General features: G+C 39.1%; 1 protein-coding gene across 2 annotated transcripts in view; it reads right to left on the bottom strand.

Moving 5' to 3' along the window:
- Nucleotides 1-16,277, bottom strand: part of LOC149925334 (calcitonin gene-related peptide type 1 receptor-like) — a 75,922-nt gene that overhangs the window by 14,845 nt on the left and 44,800 nt on the right. Inside the window, exons 2-9 of one of the 2 annotated variants that reach the window (XM_090160042.1) lie at nt 11,938-11,987; nt 9,862-9,985; nt 8,555-8,668; nt 4,742-4,848; nt 3,732-3,823; nt 2,154-2,280; nt 212-365; nt 53-122 (exon numbers count right to left, since the gene is read on the bottom strand). In XM_090160042.1, coding sequence (XP_090016168.1) covers nt 53-122; nt 212-365; nt 2,154-2,280; nt 3,732-3,823; nt 4,742-4,848; nt 8,555-8,668; nt 9,862-9,985; nt 11,938-11,961 — 812 coding nt within the window. In that variant the 5' untranslated portion in view covers nt 11,962-11,987. Of the gene's footprint in view, nt 1-52; nt 123-211; nt 366-2,153; nt 2,281-3,731; nt 3,824-4,741; nt 4,849-8,554; nt 8,669-9,861; nt 9,986-10,089; nt 10,119-11,937; nt 11,988-16,277 lie in introns of those variants that run through there. The other variant, XM_090160043.1, reaches the window with a different exon arrangement.

The following is a 16,277-nucleotide window of genomic DNA, read 5'->3' as shown; positions in this document are numbered from 1 at the left end:
TTTTAGTAAACTGCTACTAAGTCGAGGGAAGAAAGACTGGAAAGAGTCTTACTAGGCCATATCGGAGCTATCCGAGGTCCCTCTAACGGTGGCGTAACTCAGAGTTAGCAGGGCTGGCAGACCTAAGTAAAAGAAATGGTAAACATAGTCGCCATTATCCTAACTGAGAAAGAGAAGAGAAACGATCATCTGAGCGCCGCTGGAGACGTACCCCATCCGATGGCGTACAGCCAGAGCATCAGACGCTCTTCCTTGACGAAGGCCACCACCAAGAGCGTGTGCAGATAAAGACCCTCGCAGAACATCCAGAGGTAGTTGGACACCAGGGAGTATTGCACCAGGATGTGCAGGATGATGCATGGAGGCTGCCGATGATAAGAACTTATTAGACGACACCCCCTTCTCTTAAAAAAAAACAAGATAGTCGAGGGAAAGGAAGTGGATGCTATTGTTTCACCAACGCGCTGACAAATGTACATCGTCATTGAAGTGAAGCGAGAGTTCGCTGAAATTGTGAAATGTTTGTTATCGTAGTAGTCAAAGTAAACGTTAACCCATTTGAATTAAATTTTTTAAGTAACTATATAAGAAACCCAAATTTTTAAGCAAGTGGTGGCAGCTCGTCCAACCTGGTATATTAGGTCCGATTGGTTCAGACTTCAAAAGCTTACGAAAGGGGACTGTATAACAGCCATATATATGCTAGTAAATTAACTATTTTTTAAGGGGGAAGAATACAGTAAAAGCCTCTTTTTCGTTCAAGCTGAACGTTTCTGTTTTAACAATTACGTAATTGAATTATATTTTTCTTATTAGGCTGAACCTTCCTCTAGTGCTTAAAATAATTTTTGATAATTCGAATATTAATAGTTAACGAGATATTCGGTCCTAACTAAAGGGTAGTTTGGGCGCTTGTACAACTTATTTAGCTCCGGGGGTCCGAACTAAAACGTAATAACTTAATTACTTTTAAATTTAAAATTGTCAAAATTATTTTAATCACCAAACAAGAGGCTGTTCTACACATAAATATTAATTTTATAAGCTAAAATACAAATTTGAAAGAGTTCAGCTTGAAATAGCGCGAAAGTACACAATGGCCACTGTAGTCTTCCACCTTAAAGAGTTAAAGGGAGTAGAACCCTCCTTGTTTGTGGGGGTGCGCCTTAGCTTCTCTCTTTTCTCGCTCATGGCGCTAGTCTAGAACGATAGTAGAAACCCCCAATTCTTCTATTAGAGGAAGCGTGCCCGTCATGAAGAGGTTTTCTCACTTGAAACCTTTATTGTTTCATATTTAGTGTTTATTTTTAAATGTACCCTTAATTAACATATAAACAACAATATCCGAGCTATAAATTAATTATTTTCATTATAGTTTGTACATTTATTCAAATACAATTTCTTAATTATTTGGTACGTGGTTTTAGATTCACGAAAGGTGTTCTAGTAGATATAAGAAATTAAAGCACTACCAAAGCTGGGATACTTCTAATGGGATAATTCGTTAAATACCACTGTATTTCACACTACGTAAACACGTGGTTAGAAAAATGAGGGGAGGTAATTAGGTATTGCCCCAAATTCCTGAAAAGGTTATACTCCCTTTAAACTGAGAAGCTGCCTTATCTTCAGGTGATAAAATTAAAATATTTGACGCTGCAGCTACGTTAGAGGGCGATACTTAACGGATTCATTTTCGTGTAATACCCAAAAGCATTTAAGAGTTTTTTTTTGGAGAAACCATTCACTTATATTTCCGTCTCTGGAATGAGGTAAGCTTTATAACACGCGTCTATGGCAACTGATGATCGTGTTTGCTAAATAGTAAACCAAACAATCCTTTCGCTTTAGCTACAAATTATAATCTCTAGATGGTTCTCTCAATGTTTGTGGTAGGAGTAGAAATTTTAGAACGTTGGGCAGTTTGGTTGTACAACGTGCACGTGTCCCGAATTCATAAGCTTAATTGTATGGTAAACATACAGACTTGGGTGAAAAGTAAATATTGTCCGTTGGGAGGTCGACGGACTCGCCGTTTAAAAACGTTTAATTTCAATTAAAGGAGACGATGTCGCGAACAAGTCTTCTAATAATAGAAGGGGCAAAAAGGGGGTAAAAATGGGCGGTCGGTTTTATTAAAATGGTCGTCTTACCGCGCTATGGACCAGGACATCGGGTCGCTTGACGATGGTCGTGTACCAGATGATCCACATAATGTTGTTCACGATGAACGAGGAGAAGAGATTCTTGTGAATGTAGATTCGGGTACATCGCAGAGACCTGCGAGTGGAACCGGTTAACTGCTACCGAAAACGTTAGCCAAAAGCGTGGGTAAAGTCTGCGGATTTTTCCTTTTGAGTAGTTGGCTCTACTGGTTAAGTGGCAGTTAAATCGATGGTGTCATTAAGGGTAGAGTCTGCGTTGAGATAGTATCGCTTGGCAAATTTAAAATGTGGCGTATATATACGTCTAATGGGCGTGATGATGAACGGTATCTTGTAATGGTCCGCGGGACATTTAATGATTACCCGAGATTTGGTCGTTTTGAATATATATACAACATTAGTGGAATGAATGTCCCGCCTTTGTGGCGTGATAGTGTCAGCCAACTGTTAAAACGCGAATAACGCTTGTCGCCGTCACTTGTGATTAAATTGAGCTCGTCACGGGCGAATTTAATGGCGCTATTAGCCTCTTCTTGTTCGTAATTGAAGACTTGGCCCGTTTTGAAACTGACGCGTTTGTCTAGCTCGCTATCTTTGGTAACATTTGCTTAGTGCCTTACACGAAATTATACATTTGCTGGATCAGAGCGCATTTTACTCAAATATTTTATTTTCACAATCTTATACAACATTTCTATAAAGGGTGTTTCAAAAAGTTATGCGAATATTTTAAGGAGTTGTAGGGGGTGAAAAGTATGCCTGTTTTTGTCCCATTTTCCTACGATGAGTTAAAAGAGCGCCAGAGAGCTTCAAAGTGTGGCCGACTAGCCCCTGGAAGTAGGCTGCAACACGCGCAAAACCAAGCAGCGGGGAAATGCGAACATAAAGGTTTGGGTTCGTGATAGGTAAAAAAGGACTTTGTAAACAAATCGAGGTAACCAGCGTAAAAGAGTAAACTTAAACAGTATTTAAAGTCCCTGCTGCTTGTTTTTGTGCTTGTAGACCACACTTTGAAGCTCTCTGGCGCTCTTTTAACTCATCGTAGAAAAATGGGGAAAAAACAGGCATACTTCTCAACTCACCCCTACAACTCCTTCAAATTTTTACATAACCTTTGGAACACCCTGTATAGAAAACGTATAGAATCGTAAACGGGCAGGCCAGACAATAAATTACCGGGCCCGTGCAGCCTAGGGGCCCGTGTTTGAAGAAAAGAGGTACACTTATCCCGGGTTTATCTCCGAAAAAGTATAGCTATCTTCAATAGTAACGGCTCTCTTGGGGCACTAAACCTATATTTATCCGGGGCCCGGGCCCTGTAAACGGAGTACTATAGTAAAATGGGTCAAAATTGCTATAGAATCCATATTAATTTGCGCAAAGGGTCTTAAAAAATGTTCCGTTGACAAAGACCTATTTTTGACCTATTTAAGTCATTCTGTTAATTGCTAATTTTCTTCATATTAACAAAGATACTTTTTTCCGAAACCAATCCGTGCTCGAACGTATTGAAACACCCTGTACTTCTATGAAATACGGTGGGAGAGAGATATTTGCTGTGTTTACCTGAAGGCACAGAAAATGGCTAAAGAAATAACCAGGGCGCTGACGGAGACAGAGTAGCCGATGATGTACAGGTTATTGATGGACTGGCGGAACTGCAATACACGCGGAGGGAGATCAGGAATCTTATTTTCATTCATCAAAAAGGGACTCTTTGCGATGTCCTGTTCACTTAACGCGATAGTTAATCAAAGTCTTCTAGCCATCCAAGGCATCTATATCCCCGTAGAAAATATAAAAGAGGAGTAGCGATCGTACTTTAGGCCTATTAACTTCCGGACATGTTTTGACTTCCCTTGGTTTAAAACCTCGAAGTATATTTTAAAGCTAAAGATAATTAATTAAAAAAATATACGCAACGATTACCGGTACACTATAAAATAAATTTTAACTAACAAATTAAAATCGGTTTGGTTACATGTTCCAGCATAATAGACTTTGTGAAGAGTTTGAAAACGGCGGCGTACACGCCAATATCTTGGAACATGTAACGCGATTTTAATTTGTTTATTAAAATTTATTTTATAGTGTACCAGTAATCATTGAATATTTTTTAATTAGAGTATTGTTTGCGTCAGACTAAAGATAATAATAATCCGCTAGGCTAATACCCAAGGCACCACCTTAGGCATAAGTCACCTAGCGACTTTTATTGCCTTTACTTCAGGTGGCCGGGTTACATCGCGTAGGAGGGTGGTAGCCAGCCCTTCATGCCACGCGAACCAACAGCTCCCCAGACTAACTATTACCGTTAATCTCAAGTTTTTATGGAAGGCGAAACCGAAGATCTCAGGGTTAAACCACTTCAGCTAATGGGGAGAGAACTTGCAAGCTCTACGGAGAAGGAGCCGCAAACTGGGATCGAGCCCGTCTCATCTCGCTGCGAGGCGAAAATGCTAACCACTCTGTCACCCCTCTATGCTATTCCTCTTCCATATGTTCCACGCTAACCCTATATTTTTATCTCCAATTATATTAATGAATTGACTAGAGAATGAGCGAGTTTAATTTACCCGTAAGTCATCGTTGTCAATGCACGTCGTGTAATTAGACCAGGTCTTGTTAGTGTCCGGATGTCGGTACCACGTACCTTCCGGAGTGCAATACTTGTGAGCCATTCCTGTGGCCAAACAAAAAGAGCAAATGGATTTAGGAGTCTGATGGAATAGTGTTATTGAAAGGAATTAAGTTCGATCTAGATTAATCATCTGAAGTATAATTCAAGTAAATTATATCAAAGGTCTATATTCTCGTCAGTTTCTGTTGAGATGGGGTAACGCTAAATTAATTTTGTAGTTTTAATTAAATAAATCTAGCGTTGTTAATATTCCGTCAAAGGGATTTAGGCCTATCGAGTTTTGTTCAAATAAATTGAAAACTCGAAACGTCGATTGCATCTGTTACCATTCTATTTCGGGTCAACGCGATTCCTTTTAAAAGCTCTCGGAACAGACAGCCTAATTGAGCCTTTTCGCCCAATACGCCCACGACTCGAATCTCGGAATATTTCTCGTTACGAGTTCAATTTCGAGATTAATGAAGTTGACCTTTCGTTTTGGTGATTTTTTCATTAATGAATATAATCAGAGCTTCCAAGGTTCCACGAAATATAAATGCGGTGTTTGTGATCGGAAGTAAATAATATTCATTAGCCCCTTATGAAAACTTTCTATGTTTTTCTATAGAACATTATAAAGTGCTTTAAGGGGTTGTAAAGTTTTCTAAGTCTAGTGAAAAATTCTAGAGAATTTCTATAGAATTTTTTAAAGACACTTCTTACTACACGTTTAGTAAAATATTTCTATAGATAACTTGAGAAAAATCTTTAGAAAATATTTTTAGGGCGTTAATTTTTTCTTTTGGTAGAAAAAAATAAGGTATTTCATAATTCACCTGAATTACGATTTTGTGTTATTTTTAATTTATTTCTAAATTTAGTTAGTCTATTATCTTTGAAATTTTTAATACATGTGTATGCCTTATGACCTTAAGTCTAGTTATACTGTTCGCCAATCGATACGTTTTTCGGTCATATTTGCTGCACACAATTGCGAATATTTGATAGAAATTGTCTAAAAATGCGAATTGATTGCATTGTTTTACAAGTTAGGTAAACAAAAAACGGTGAAATATTTCTGAACGTTGCGCAGCTTTTCTAGTTAATTTCCTTCTAGAACACAATTTATATCGCAAAGAAAGAGTTTTTTTCGAGTTTGACTTCCAAACACTTATTAACACGTTAATTTAAATTAAATATGACGTCCTTGGTCGTTTCTTCATATTCCAGAATATGTGTACACTAATATTTCTAAAGATATTCTTTCGAAAAATGTAAGGGCATTTCTAGATAAAATCTTTATAAAATTCTATAGGAAAACCCAATATTTTTCTTAAGAAAAAGGGGCCAATATTCCGAAATATTCTTTAGGATAATCTAAAGGAATTCTTTAAAAATTTACATTTAAATTTCCTTTAGAAAACCCCAGAAAATTTTCATAAGGGAGGAGAGGATCTATTCGTAAAAATCAAATACACTCTAGATAAAAATTATTTTAGAAATCTTGAAATCAACTTGAAAATCCTATCGGGTCGGATCGGGATGGACTATAACCCGACTATTTTCCCCCTTAGCCCTTAATTGTATAATAAAGAAGAAATTGGAACAATTAAACAAAATTGTAAACTGGGGTTAGAAATGTTAAAATATTTTTGTATAAAAAACTGGCAACTTCCATAAAATCGTCTGACAACTAGACAATCCTGGATTTTTAGATGTTGGGAATTTAAGGCTTAACCAGCTAGTAAACGATGTTAGAGCAACCGTCTGCTTATAGCGGATGATTCAATTCAATTCAATTTCCATTTATTTGAGTTTTAAATAGAAGGTACAAAAAGGAGAAGGGCTAAGTCAAAAAGATGACTTTGCTTAAGCCCCTGGTTTTGTGGGAAACATTCCAAGAGCCTCATTATGGCGAGCAGGAATCCATACCGCGAACTTGGAATGCTTTTCCCACCCGATTTTCCGTCTCGATGTTCGGGACCTCTGTTTTACGTCATTCTGACATCACACAGTAAGTTCATTATTTTACGCGTTTTATCGATTTCAAAATCTACTACCATAAACTTCGAAGAGTTCCCACATTTTTGGTCATCTTCTCCTTTCCAAGTCAGACTCGGCCTTTATTTTTAGAAAATGAAGTGGGTAACTGAAAATCAGTCATGCAAAAAGCTCTTCAAACAAAAACATGGTTGTTAAAAAAAATTCCTGTTGTACCTTTAATGTTTATCGGGTTTCGGGTCGGGTTGGGTCGGTCGGGTTACGGGTTGGGTTGATACTTTTATTATCGGGTCGGGTCGAGTTGGGTCGGGTTACTAGTCGGGTCGGGTTGAGACCTTTGTTATTGGGTCGGGTCGGGTTACTGGTCTTGTTGAGACGTTTATTGTAGGGTGGGGCATGGTCAGGTTGAGACTTTCATTATCGGTCAGGTCGGGTTTAGTTCGTGTTACTGGTCGGTTCGGGTCGGGTTGGGTTCGTGTTACTGGTCGGTTCGGGTCGCGTCGGGTTTAGACTTTTTTATCAGGTCGGTCGGTCAGAGTCGGGTTCGGGTTAGACCCATTTCGGGTCGGGTTGGGTTCGGGTTACTTGAAACTAAAAAATGGTGCTTTGAAATCTCAAAATCAGTTTCTGATTCCTGAAGTCCCCTTGAGATTAAAAATCGCGTAAGCAAAATTTGCAAATGGCGGACCCCTTGGAATCCACCTCACACACTTCTTCTAATAAATGCGTAACTCTATCTGCGTATGTGCGAAGATACCCCAAGGAGCGGCCAACTCAAGGTTCAAGGTTCAAGGTTAATTTTCGATCCTTCGAAACGGAGCGGCATCACCGCCAAGAAAATGCGGGAGCACAATCACTATTTAATAAACATGGCCGCTCCGGGTGATACCTTCGCACAAGCGCAGTCGCTGTTACGGCTATTTTTAACGATAGATAGATAGTAAGAACCGTTTTCGCGCTTGCTATGGGGCACTAGGCCATGGTTGCCGACATTTTCAGATATTTTCCAGTTATTTTATATTTTATTAAACGGCTAAAATTAATAATCCTTTGCATAATCCCGCAATTTAAGGGTACGTCCTTTAATTTTTTTTTCCTTATGTCAGTGCTTGGGGGGTTATCGGAAGAAAATCTCAGAATTCAACATTTAAAATTGGGATGCGATAAAAAAATGCTCCCTATTGCTTTATAAAGTCTTCTTTTGGAAAAATTAAACACAAAAATATGTAAAAATTTCTTCAATAAAATTCAGAAATCGGATAAAAGTAATTTTTGGGGTGACGCTGTTTAGTATTCCGTTTCATTTGGGAGAAAAAATGGTATTTTGAAAAAGTGAAATGACGGATCGATTGATCGCGTAAGAACGGAGTTTTGAGGAATGGTAAAAACAGGATCATTATAGAGGCGCCCTTTTTGGCAATTGAAAACGGGCATTCAATAACTTCTATAGGCGCGTGGAGGGGGGATTTTTATATATATATACATATAAACATACACCCCTTTAATCAATCTTAACACTCAATTTGTTACCGTCATTTCAAAAACTTGCGCGTCCCCAAACCCAGCGACTTCAATCCGGAATTTGTGCCGTTACTTATTTCCGCGTCTTTACATAGCGGCGGTACCAATTCAAATGTTTTCGTTTACGCCGGAAACGGAGCGAGAAGGGCCGTGAAAAATGGTCCGGACCCCAAAATAGCAGCCACCCGACAAAAGGACTGAAATTCTCTTGGGGGGAAAAAGGCAAGAGGAAGAGGAATTGACTTACTTTTGAGATCGAAGCCTGGAACGAAGGAGGGACATGGCAGGAAAGTGTGTTGACCCGCCGGAGTAGCGTTCCAACAACTCCAGCCGTCGAAGGTCCGCGGACAAAGGGAAGAGTCTTCGAGACATCGTCGTCAGAGAAGAAGGCGCCGAAAGATATGGGGAAAAAACACTATTTAGGGAAATAAATCGGCACCCAATTCAGCTTATTCGCGCTCTTTTTCCAAGTTCTCTCTCTTTTTTCGCGTTTCTAACTGCTGTACTTCATCCATCACTTTTTTAAAACCCCCTTTTTGGTTTTTGAGGGAGATGCTCAATTCTAGGTTTTTGTGATACTGATATTTCGATACGATTGTTTTCCGGCGGAATTTCGCGATACGAAGGTACTATTTGCATCTGGGAGCTTTGAATTTCACGATACGAAGGTACGATTTTCAGAACTGGGAAATTTGACGGTATTTCTTTATCGGATTGAACAATAATCGATTTAGGATTAAAACAAATTGATAATGACCAAATATCACTAATCAATATTATAAGTCGTATTGAAATAGTTAGTCTTACAAGCTACATTTTTCGTTCTTTATTGTTTAAAGTATCGGTATTGGTTTAATATATAGGGTGTTTCAAAAGGTTACAATTTTAAGGTGTTTATAGGGGGTGAGTTTAGAAGTATGCCTGTTTTTCCCCATTTTCCTACGATGCGTTAAAAGAGCGCCAGAGAGCTTCAAAGTGTGGCCTCCTAGCCGCTGGAAGTAGGCTGCAACAATGCCAAACCAAGCAGCAGGGAAAAGCGAACATTAAGGTTTGGGTCCGTGTGATAGGTAAACAAATTGAGGTAACCAGCGTAAAAAAGTAACTTAAAAAGTATTTAAAGTCCCTGCTGCTTGGTTTTGCGCATGTTGCAACCTACTTCCAGGGGCTAGTAGGCCACACTTGGAAGCTCTCTGGCGCTCTTTTAACTCACCGTAGGAAAATGGGACAAAAACGGGCATACTTCTCACCTCACCCCCTACAACTCCTTCAAATTTTTGTTTTGCATAACCTTTTGAAACACCCTGTAGATGTTGAAAAATTAATTAATTTATATTTAGAGAGGATATTACCGAGCTCAAATTATTCAAATTAAAATAAGAAAACAAAATTGTACTTAATAAAAACCAAATCTATTTAATTGACTCTTAAGGGGAGGAACAAACTGAGGTGGAGCGGGAGGGAAAGTGGAAAATCATGTCAATATTTTACCAAAGTTTACATAAATACATTCTGGATCTGCAAATCGGTTGAATATCCAAGTAGCCATCGGCTTACCGTTTGAGTTTCGGGTGTCGTTTTCCGCCTGATCGTCTGGTAAAGAGCAAAGCTGGTAGTTCCGTAGATGGCTCGGTCCCAGGAAGGAACCTTCGTTCCGCTCCAATAAATTGACAAAATCCGCCTTCGTCGAAATCAGCCAGATAATCGTGGCAAAGACATATAAACACACTAGCTGTTAATTGAGATATTAATATCATACCAGAAAACTAATTGGTGCAAAAATACATCTCCGCGTAGCATACCCCATCTTTGTAGACGTTTTCAATCGCGGGACTGCCACGCTCACACCTACCCTCTGAAACGTTGCGAGCGCTCCCCTAACGGATGCTTGGATCCCGTCGTGTGAACAGTGACCAGTTTGGCAGCGATTCGTGACGTCATCGAGTTGGTTTTTGTGAACCATTAGCTTTTTGTCGTTTTATTCAATAAAACTTATTTTTATCATACAATAGTGGTAGTTTTAATTTTTATATCTTTATGTATAAGTGCCGAACAAATGTCCCTAATTAGCTTTTTGTTTAAGAAAATCGAAAATCGTGGTTTTTTTTGCTCCTAATTTTTATTAATTTCTTAGAAGAAAATAGTCTTCCAACTTTTTGTCTATTTGTTTAAAAAATAGCAAAATTTCTTCTGAGTGCGTGAATTTTTTATTTTTAAGACTTTACTCAAACGCGTAACTCTTAATTATATGGCTATACTACGCGTGCCCAATTTTCTTCAGAAATCACTGGAAATCGAACGTGTGAACAAACAGATTTCCAAACGCTACGAACCGCAGCGAGATCGAAACGAGGCAAAAATTTTCCGATGGTACGTGTGAACGTGGCTCTATTGATGGGTCTATGGCCGACGGTTTTTAGAAAAGTTACCAGCCTTGGAGAAGGTATTCACTTAAGTAATTAAGCGAACGAACAGGCAGGGTAGTCACTTAAGTAAGTGGAAATCAGTAAAAATCACGGTACGATTTTCTAAAATCAGTTACCAATTGTACAAAGACTCTCCCCCGAGGGGTCGGACATTTGTACAAAATCCCGTACACTTCGCAAGAAATCTCCGAGGAAATCGCGAAATCCCTGACGAAATCGCAAAATCTCTGACCAAATTTCAAAATCTCTGACGAAACCGCAAAATCTTATGAAATCCCGAAATCTTTGACGAAATCTCTGATGAAATCGCGAAATCTTTGACGAAATCCTGAAATCTCAGACGAAATCGCGAAATCTTTGACGAAATCCTGAAATCTCAGACGAAATCGCGAAATCTTTGACGAAATCGCGAAATCTGATGAAATCGCGAAATCTGATGAAATCGCAAAATCTCTGACGAAATCGCGAAATCTCCGATGAAATCGCGAAATCTCCGACGAAATCGCGAAATCTTTGACGAAATCGAGAAATCTGATGAAATCGCGAAATCTTTGACGAAATCGCGAAATCTCCGACGAAATCGCGAAATCTCCGACGAAATCGCGAAATCTTCGACGAAATCGCGAAATCTTTGACGAAATCGCGAAAAATCTTTGACGAAATCGCGAAATCATAGAGATTTCGAAATCCCGTACGCTTTTTTTGGGAATGTCCGACCCTTCGCTCTCCCCTCGGCTATAAGTACTAGATTGACCTTAAAGTTATTTTAACTTCATAATCAGTTGCGTAAATTACTAATCTACAAAAGGCTGCAATCTGTTCTTTATTAATCGTTGTCCTAGTAACGATTGTTTTTAAGGCTATTGGCTAACCCTTCCTTATAAAGCCATCTTCTTTCGCTTGCACGAGATGAGGTATATAAAATAATATTGGATTAGGATCAGAGCATCGGATGCCCGGAGCGTTATTTGTATTTTTGGAGAACTTTACTTTTTTCGCTTCATCCGAAAGAGATACGAATCGAATCTAATTCAGTTAGTGGTTACCCGCCCCTTTTTGTTGGCCCTCGGGAATTCGCGGGCCATCGCGCGCGGGCATTGCAACAACTGGGGTATACTGGGACGCTATGGCGGGTTAGAGGTTGTGAGTCCGGCTGGCAGAAGACCAAGAGTGCAGCCAGCAATCGAATCTGTTTCTTAGTACTCACCTCGCTCGTCTCGTTTCCCATCATCCTCTAGCGCCCCGCAGCAGCGACACCTAACGGAATAATAAAAAAATATATATATAGGAGACGCTTATTTTTCTGAGGATGGACTATTTTCACTCCTACACAGTTTATTAGTTTATAGTCCTTTCAAATGTAATTTACTTAAAGGGATCGTAATTTTTTTTCAAAATGCTGTTACTTAAAGGATCACAGAATCGTTTGAATTTCGGAAATACGGTTTGAAAATGCCATAATTGATTGGTCGTATCTGCAATCGGCACAAGGTACCAACGAGGATGAGCTAGGTGAAATTTGAGCCGAATTTTTCCAATGATTCTGTGGTCCTATATTTTCAAATCCCCATTTGGAAGGGCACAATTTGCTTTGTCCCTGGCTAAAATCTAAAAACCACAAACGGCACACTTTGCTTTGTCCCTGTGAAAAACCTAATAGCCACAAACGGCACAATTTGCTTTGTTCTTGTCTAAAGTCTAATAGCCACAATCGGAACAGCACACTTTGCTTTGTCCCTGTGAAAAACCTAATAGCCACAAACGGCACAATTTGCTTTGTCCTTGTCTAAAATCTAAAAACCACAAACGGCACACTTTACTTCGTCCCTGTGTAAAACCTATTAGCCACAAACGGCACAATTTGCTTTGTTCTTGTCTAAAATCTAATAGCCACAATCGGAACGGCACACTTTGATTTGTCCCTGTGAAAAACCTAATAGCCACAAACGGCACAATTTGCTTTGTCCTTGTCTAAAATCTAAAAACCACAAACGGCACACTTTACTTCGTCCCTGTGTAAAACCTATTAGCCACAAACGGCACAATTTGCTTTGTTCTTGTCTAAAGTCTAATAGCCACAATCGGAACAGCACACTTTGCTTTGTCCCTGTGAAAAACCTAATAGCCACAAACGGCACAATTTGCTTTGTCCTTGTCTAAAATCTAAAAACCACAAACGGCACACTTTACTTCGTCCCTGTGTAAAACCTATTAGCCACAAACGGCACAGTTTGCTTTGTTCTTGTCTAAAATCTAATAGCCACAATCGGAACGGCACACTTTGATTTGTCCCTGTGAAAAACCTAATAGCCACAAACGGCACAATTTGCTTTGTCCTTGTCTAAAATCTAAAAACCACAAACGGCACACTTTACTTCGTCCCTGTGTAAAACCTATTAGCCACAAACGGCACAATTTGCTTTGTTCTTGTCTAAAGTCTAATAGCCACAATCGGAACAGCACACTTTGCTTTGTCCCTGTGAAAAACCTAATAGCCACAAACGGCACAATTTGCTTTGTCCTTGTCTAAAATCTAATAGCCACAAACGGCACACTTTACTTCGTCCCTGTGTAAAACCTATTAGCCACAAACGGCACAATTTGCTTTGTTCTTGTCTAAAGTCTAATAGCCACAATCGGAACAGCACACTTTGCTTTGTCCCTGTGAAAAACCTAATATCCACAAACGGCACAATTTGCTTTGTCCTTGTCTAAAATCTAAAAACCACAAACGGCACACTTTACTTCGTCCCTGTGTAAAACCTATTAGCCACAAACGGCACAATTTGCTTTGTTCTTGTCTAAAATCTAATAGCCACAATCGGAACGGCACACTTTGATATGTCCCTGTGAAAAACCTAATAGCCACAAACGGCACAATTTGCTTTGTCCTTGTCTAAAATCTAATAGCCACAAACGGCACACTTTGCTTTGTCCTTGTCTAAAATCTAAAAGATACAAACGGAACGGCACACTTTGCTTTGTCCCTGTGTAAAACCTAATAGCCACAAACGGCACACTTTGCGTTGTCCCTCTGTAAAATCTAAAAGCCACAAACGGCACACTTTGCTTTGTCCCTGTGTAAAATCTAAAAGCCACCCTCGGCACGCTTTCCGATGAACAATAACGGCGTGGTTATTTATTCATAAAAGACGTTATGGTACTTTTGTTAAATACTGACGCTTATTAAGAAACAATTCACCAAAAATGGTAATGATGGTTTCAGTTTCCCTTCTGTAAAATTGAAGACATTCATCATGGAATTAGAAGTGACGTAATTTACGTCATATTGGTGATTATTTTTCATATGAAACTTGAGAGCCTAGCCGTTACTCAAATAACATATAGTTTATAGTCGCTGAAGGTTTGTGGCGTACGTTATCAATGATATTTCAACTTTAAAAATTAGTAACCAACTATTTCATTCTATACCAAAATACGTAATTGCGGAATTTCCGTGTCCCTCTAAGGCTGCTCTGCAAACCGAATTGTAAATGAAAAATGAATCCGAATGAAAAATGAATTAAAATTAAAGCAATTATAAATTTCGTGCGAACTACATTCGGCAAATTCGTCCCATTTCAAACAATCATAAATCTTTGGGCGTTCTCGCGGAAACACCCTGGACCCGCACCATCCCGCGACAAATGTCCCCATTTTCGATTTACTCACGCGGCAAAACCGCTAATTTAAATTAAGTTTGTTTAATTAAACCCTCTTATCACGTGCTGGGATTTTTCAAAAGTGCCACAGAGCGTGACTAAAAAGTCCACGTAATTCCGGGCCAAGCAAGAAGTCGTAATTCTTAAAACTAGGTGCGCTGACACGGGTCTCTTTTCCGCGCCATTAATCAGCACTCTGGAACATTTGAGAGCCCACACCCGGCGAACCCTGCAACGACGAAACTTCTAGATCTTTTGTACAGCGTCAAGACGCACCAAAATAATAATAATAATAACCAGCTATAGGCCCTGGCCCAAGTCATCTAGCGACTTATAACTCCTTTAAACAGGTGGCCGGGTTACAATGCGTAGGAGGGTGGTGGCAAACCCTTCATGCCACACTCACTATTACCGTTATCCTCGACAAGTTTTTATGGGAAGGGGAAACCGAAGAACTCGGGGGAAAACCCTTAAGCCGGTGGGGAGAGAACTTGCAAACACAACGCGGAGGGAGCAGTTCCGAGTTTTCACCCATTGTACCACTCCGCCACCCCAATAAACAACAATAAAGTTACCAAACCAAATTCTAACGAGGGTTATCGACAGTTCACATCAGATGCTTGAACAGAAGTAATAATATTAATAATAGTAATAATTATAATCAGCTACGCTAACACCCAAGGCCCCACTTCAGGCAAAAGTCATCTAGCGACTTTATTTAATTATTTTATTGACTTTAATTCAGGTGGCCAGGTTACAATGAGCCCTTCATGCCACACGACCCGACAGCTCCCTACAATCACTATTACGGTTAACCTCCACATATTTTATGGAAAGAGGAAATCGAAGAACTCGGTAGAAAACTGATTGGATTTCAAAGGTATTTGTTTTTAGTTACATTAACCAGATATAATATTAAACTAAGGTTTATTTTATTTTACCAAGGTGCAAACTAAATATGGGAAAATCTTGCCAATTCAAGAGTTGTAAGAACTATCACAAGTCATCTTTAATCATAAGTTGGGTTAAATTGAAATTGTAGCGAAGTTTATTAATACGTTGGTGCCTTCAATTGTAAATATGGACAAGTAATGGAATGCTTCATTTGTCATCATTTTTATTGGATTTGCCTTAATTTTTTCTAAGCAAAGCTGTTTAAAAAGAATTTAAAATATAGAAAAACATTTGAAATTAAGCATTTAAAACTAAATTTTACAAAAGGTAAATCAGGAGATTCAATCTCTTCATTGGGCAAAAATATTAATTTTGAAGCGTTTTTTAAAGTTTACCCCTGAAATTATATTTAAAACAAACAATTTATGACTACATCGATGATAATTAAAATTGTAATACTAACCATTCGGCTTTATAGATTCCGGTTGTTTCTTTTGACAATAAGCGTGATCCATTTTTAGCCCGAGGCCCGAACGAGGTCCAGATACCGAAGCAGACGAACCCGCTGAAACTTTTCAGACTAAACTTCCACCTCCACCTCTCCCACTAGGGAATCGCATGAGACAACGCATTTCGCGTACGTTTCTACCCCCTGCAGAGAGTGAGCCAGCGGGAGAATCTGTGACTTTGACGTCATTTAGTTGTTACACCAGCCAAGGCTTATTGAAAATCGAAATTCTTTTAAAAGTGTAAATAACGCTTACTTTTGGAAAATAATGATGAATTAATAAATCGGAAGATAAAAATAACTAATATAAACACTGGCTAAATTTCAGAAGTTAATTTTTTCCAATCTCAAACCAAAACGAGTGTACGCTCGTATTTCTCGCCATCAAACTAACCAACTATTTTGCAAACGGAAAGAGTAGGAAGGGACGATTTTCCTGTTCGGAAACTTCCTATTTCGCAATCACTCCACGCCAGACTATCA

The sequence above is a fragment of the Leiobunum rupestre genome, chromosome 10, assembly GCF_980474605.1.
Source record: "Leiobunum rupestre chromosome 10, qqLeiRupe1.1.hap1, whole genome shotgun sequence".
Lineage (NCBI taxonomy): Eukaryota > Metazoa > Arthropoda > Arachnida > Opiliones > Sclerosomatidae > Leiobunum > Leiobunum rupestre.
This window is presented reverse-complemented; position numbering and strand designations above follow the sequence as displayed.